Here is a 5,996-nt window from a genome sequence, read left to right as displayed (position 1 = left end):
CACCTGTAGGAATTAGTAGCACCAGCTTTCAAGGCTGTTTCAACCTTCACTGCTGCAGAACAGCTTTAAATTGTTAACCCACTTTGTGTTTCCTGAAAAAGGCCTTTTTGTATAATTCTGAAAAAACATTATTTTTTGTTTTTTTGTAACCAAACCTATTTTTTTTAACCTCTGGTTGTCCAGTCCTTACCTTTGTACTATTCCAAGCTATTCATTGGACTAGCACAACTTGAATTGCAATAAATAACTGGAAAAATTAGGGTGTTCTAAAACTTTTGACCGGTAGTGTATGTTTTTGACTCTCGAGCTCTGTGTGTTGATGCCTAATTAATGTCTGTTAATGTTCAGTTTTAGATCCGTCCATCTATGTTTCGTAATGGTAAACAGTAACTGAAAATCAGGAGTACTAAAAATGTTTTGAATGAATGCATGTGTGAACTACATGTTTCTACCATACCGTAGTTTAGCCTGTATAGACTCTAGCACACTATCCCTGAAAAATAGTCTGCCAGCACTTATTGAAAATATTACACAGCTGCATATTATACAACTGATTCAGTTCTGTCAAACTAAATTAACCATGAAGTTAAACTTAAAAAAAAAAAATCATTTCACTAACTGTATTTACATTTATTTTAATTTCCCAGTACAGCAAAACAAAGTGAAGGTCAGGGACCTACAGACAGACAACACTATGCTGCACCCCACTGTGTCACAAGAACAGTGAATACAGTACAGGAAAATGGCAGAAGTATACCCCACTGCACTGCAGAATATGTCTGCCTGACAGAAAACACAATAGTCATCAAACAGAAATAATACATGAAGGGTCCCTAAACAAACAAACAAACTGAAAAGTTTTTTTCAGTGTTTATTCTGATTACACTGAAATATGCGCACAACAGAACAGTTGTAAAGTATTAAACTCTCAAATGTTCTATTGTATATTCCTGTATCCCAAAAGTGATGAAGGTGAATTTCAATCTGCAGGAGGAGAGCATCCTGTATGTGAATGACTACTCTGATGGTCCCACCACCTTTGCCCAGCTGGAGGAGTACCGTGACGAGCGTGGCCATGAAATGTATGTCCTCAACAGGGCCAAGCCTGTGCTTCCTCCGGCTCCACCGACAGCTGTTTCCACCACTAACCTTGGTTGCCCTGCAACGTCTGACACCTCGAGCCACACACTCTCCTCGGGACTGGGCCAGACCATGAGTCCCACTCTGGCCCCCAACAAACAGCAGCAGCAACAACAGGACGGTGACACACGGACCATGAGGAGAATTGCGGGGGAAGGAGGGGAGGCAGAGCCTGTGATCACATCAGAGGCTGAAGGGATGTTTCTTAATCACACAGGCCTGTTCATGGACTCTCAGATCGCCTATGAGATCCACTGCTGAAGGAAAAAAAGAATCTACTGTAACACAGTGGGTTTGTGTGTGTGTAAGGCACAAAGGTTTACGGAGCAGCCTGTCTCCTCTGAATCAGGGGGCCACTGCTGAAATCTACCAATAAGTAATAGAAGTACTGATCTCTGTGGAAGGACTGACTTTGCAAGACTCATCCACCGTGAGGGATCTTTGTGGAGAAGGTTTACATAAAGAGCTCAAAATCTGGTTTACAGCAAAACATGAGACTTTTATTGGGCATGGTAAGAAAGGACTGGAGAGTGGGCTCATGGGTAGATGGTCATACACTCAAAGACAATGTTAACTGGACTACACATGTTGTGAGCTGCACACAATGGAACTGTCCTACATGATTATGATATCAGAATTGCTTTCATACCAGAAACCTTTCACTATCATTACTGTGCAAAAGTTAACATTTGTCTTCTCAAGAACTGAACTTCTTGGCAGGGTGACTATAGTTAAAGGAGGAAACTGAGCAATCTTCCATATCCTGAGCATGTGGGAAACCTTGTGTGTTATTTAACTGTTGTTATTATCTGGACATGTATTAATTTAGTCTCAGGCTCAGGAGCAGCTGAAGAAAATACAGCGAGGGAAGGACAGCAACTGAATTTTGTAGTTATTTATTTTAAAGTGCAGGAACATGTTAACCATCACAGAGAAAGGATTTTAAAGGAAAATTGTGGTTTTGAATGTGAGTCTTATTCTCTCATGATTTGTCATACAGCTCTGCTTAATGTCCTGTTCCAGACACCAACAGTGACACTTGGGGTCTGTAGCACAAAGCGAGTTCAATTTGCCCCGGCTCCCAGAGCCACCTGTCTTCCCTGAGCCTAACATGGGTGGTTCTGGATGACTGGGATCATGACTCTCGGTTCCTCCTGGGTTTTGTAGTCCGACTAAGTTGTGATGCAAGAGACAGACTTCTTAGTTAGTTAAACATGGTTAGCTACGTGATCTGTATTCTCGTGTTTCAGGATGAACAAGCTTTTATGAATGAGGAATTAATTTCAACAGTTAGACTGTCTCTTAATCCAAAGCAGAGAGAAAATTGTTTGTGAATAAAGCATTTATTGCATTTGCACTTTTAATTTAGCATGTATGTGAATTCTTTTTTTCAACAGAAAGGCTACAGCACAACCACATTTTCAGCCTATAAACATTTCATATATATGGTAAGTGTTTTGCCTTTGTGTTTATTGTTATGATACTATTATTTAGATAGTGCCAATTCACAACAGAAGTCATCTCAGGCCACTTCACAGTGCGGTAAAACCTTACAATACTACAGTATAGAGAGAAACCCAACAAATCCAAATGATTTTCTTCAAGCACCTCTTCTGCAACAGTGAGAATGAAAAAAACTCTTTAAATCTCTCTTCAAACCAGGCATGGGGAGGGCAGACATCTGACTTGACTGGTAGGGATGTGGACATGGCCGTAGCTACCATTGACGACCCGATGTCCAGACCTCAGTATTTTTCCGCTGTGTATATAAAAAATAACAACAATAAAAACAATGCTTTCGAACGGCGTGGTTTTCTGAGTAGTTCCACCAGATTACTGTAGGAGGCGCTGCAACTGTCTACGAAGAAGAAAGCAGCTTTGCTCTTCAACAGCCAAAGTAAGCAGAAGAAGAATATGAAGGCGCAGCTGGCGGTGAAACGTAGCAGAGGTAACTAGCTGGAAATACTGTACTTCAGTTCCATTCTTCTCCAAATAACAGTTGGTTCACTAGTCTTCACCCTTCATAACACCGTTTGTTAAGCACTTTGTAAATCACCTTGTGCTGCTTTTATGCAATAAAAGTTCTGTATAAATAAAGTAAGGTTTGATTTGATCAAGTATAGCAAGAATCGTTACTGCCTATTGACGATGTTGTTTGATTTGTGTATGCCGTTTTGTGAGCAATGTCTGCTCTGACAGACTAGAGAAGTTTCTGTTCTAAGAGCTAATGTTTCCATCCATTAATTCAGACTGACAAATTTTTATTACCTCCGCCAAGGAGCTTGTGTTTTAGCCGGCGTTTATCTGTTTGTTGGTTTGTTTGCAAGATAACTCGAAAAGTTATTCATCGATTTTCATGAAATTTTCAGGAAATGTTGATAATGGCACAAAGTACAGATTAATAAATTTTGGTGATGTTCTGGCTTACCATCTGGTTATTTTCTCATTAAACAGTAAATGCTTTTAAGTGTCACAGTCGCGCAGAATGCTGTCATTGCGGCATCTGTCCACTAGATGGAGCTCTGACTCCATTCAGTCCTCGCCACTGTTTTCTAAGTTGTACAGGGGTCCGTTTCACAAAGCAGGTTTAGTAAAAACTCAGAGCTTTCACCAACCCTCAGGGTTAACAGATTCGGTGTTTTCACTAAACCTGCTTTGTGAAATGGACCCCAGGAGTAAGCTACAGCCAGGCAACATTACAGGAGTGGGCTGAGCAGAGCTACAGACAGCTAAGTTCATAACCACGTTGTCAAATTAAGGACTCTACATGTCTCCTGTTTCACTTTAACTCTCTTTGCCATGTGTCATGACGAGTGAGGCATGCTTTGTTGAGTGGGTCATGCTTTTCATTTAAGTTGCATTGCTAAAGTTGTGCTAACCTAGCTTAAGCTACTCCCTGGCTGTGTCCGAAATCACCCACTCACTCCCTACTCTCTACTCCCTATATAGTGATCACTGATGCGGGTGGTTGCACGCTGGCGCTGCTCTCCTGCAACTTAATTTAACTTTTAAAAACGGCAATTTAACCCTTAAAAACTGAGTGTCTACAGAGTGAGAAGTCACTACTCCCAGCCAAGATCACTGTGTCTCTCCTGCTTCTCAAAAAGCTCTCCTGAGAAGCTGCACGAACTCGGCTTGCAGTCTGCCCTGTTTAGGCTAGTTAGCTGGTCGTACTAACGTGCTAACTGCTGATAGTCAGATACAAACTGACTATTGCTGGTAGGAAACCAATCTACCTTATCGAGCCTCCAGCGTCAGCTTCTTAAGCGCCGAAGGATATCTACGTTTGGATCCCGATGTAAAGGAATCGCCTGTGAGACCTGCTGTCTTAGCTCATTTCCGAGCTAGCAGGCTTTGCAGAAGATTGGCAGAAAAGGAATATTCCAGCATGAGTATGATCCAAAGCACACTGCAAAAAAATCACACAAAAGTTTCTAAACAAGAAAAAAAGGAAAACTACAAGCTGGTTGCCCAGCTTGAATCCAATAGGACACCTCTGGGGTATTTTAAAGAGAAAGGCAATCCTTCAACAATAAAAGTGGACATATGAAGTACTGAAAAAGCTCAAGATTTCCATCTCAGTAATGAAAGTGTCATGTATGTCAAGTTGCTGTTTTATGTGTGCACGTTATGTCGTGTCTTTCCTGTTTTATTTTGAAGTCAATAACCAGTTGTCTCTGTCCTAGACTTATTTCCCACACTTGTCTCCTCACACCTTCTCCCTGATTGCTTTCCCTCACCTGTTTCCTATCTCCCCTCATTACCTCGTGTACATTACCATGGCTGTGTCCGAAATCACCCACTCACTCCCTACTCCCTATATAGCGATCACTATATAGTGCACTATGTAGTGTACTATATAGTGAGTACCTCAGCAAAGTATCATTTCGGACACTACTCGAGCTATTAATTACGTCGCTCGCTAGCCGCGATTTGTACTGCAACAGCGTTGTACAAACACATCAAATTAACAGTTTATTGCGTAGCTAAGAAATGAAATTAAATCAAGTTTATTGTCATTTTGCTGTACATACCAGATGAGAGAACGTTTCTTCAGGATCCAGTAACTAAAAGCAATTTAAATAAAGTGGTGTTGTATGTCCAAATCACAACCGAGCGCCGCAATTTTAGCGACGTTCACTGTACAGGTAAAATAAAATTTAACAAAACAAACGGGAATTTTTCCGCGCTCTCGTTCATCTCCATTTCCTTTCGCGCAATGCATGACGGTCCATATTGCTCGGTTAGTGACCATCGGCTGTACACTACTTTTTACGGTGCATTGTGGGATATTTTGAGTGCACTATATAGTGGATGAAATTTACCGCTGACAATTCGAACAACACTACAAAATGCCGTGAACCCTATATAGTGCACTATATAGGGCATAGGGAGTGATTTCGGACACAGCTCTTGTGTGTCTCACAGTCTCCGTGCCAGTTTGTTGCACTTCACAGTCCTTGTACCAGCGTTCTTCACAGCCGTAGTCATGGTCTGTTTTGTTACGACCTTGCTTCTGTTTTTGACCTTGCCTCTTGTTTTTTGGATACCTCTACCTGTGTTGACTGACCCTCTAGGTACCGAACCCTGACCGGTAATAAACCTGCCTTTTTGCCTGAACCCTATCTGTGTCGAGCATTTGTGTGCACCTATCTGGTTCTAGTGAGTTCTTTGTACAGTTATTTTATTCACTTATTTTTAAAATAGTATTTAACTTTAGCCCTTTTTCTGTTGTGATTGGTGTTTTTTCTTGCTGCTGCTGTACCACAGTAATTTCCCAGACTGGGATAAATAAAGTATTTTTCTTTTCTATTCTGTTGGGATTCTATTAGTGTGTGGCAGTTTACTGCTTGGTT

The 5,996-nt window shown here is 41.2% G+C and overlaps 1 protein-coding gene across 1 annotated transcript in view; it reads left to right on the top strand.

The window, feature by feature from the left end:
* LOC103354060 (leucine-rich repeat-containing protein 24-like) overlaps positions 1-1,401 on the top strand; it is a 16,981-nt gene extending 15,580 nt beyond the window's left edge. The window contains exon 7 of the mRNA XM_008277307.1: positions 991-1,401. Coding sequence (XP_008275529.1) covers positions 991-1,401 — 411 coding nt within the window. The remainder of the gene's footprint in view (positions 1-990) is intronic.
* The last annotated feature ends 4,595 nt before the right edge of the window (positions 1,402-5,996 follow it).

The sequence above is a fragment of the Stegastes partitus genome, unplaced genomic scaffold, assembly GCF_000690725.1.
Source record: "Stegastes partitus isolate 25-593 unplaced genomic scaffold, Stegastes_partitus-1.0.2 Scaffold95, whole genome shotgun sequence".
Lineage (NCBI taxonomy): Eukaryota > Metazoa > Chordata > Actinopteri > Pomacentridae > Stegastes > Stegastes partitus.
This window is presented reverse-complemented; position numbering and strand designations above follow the sequence as displayed.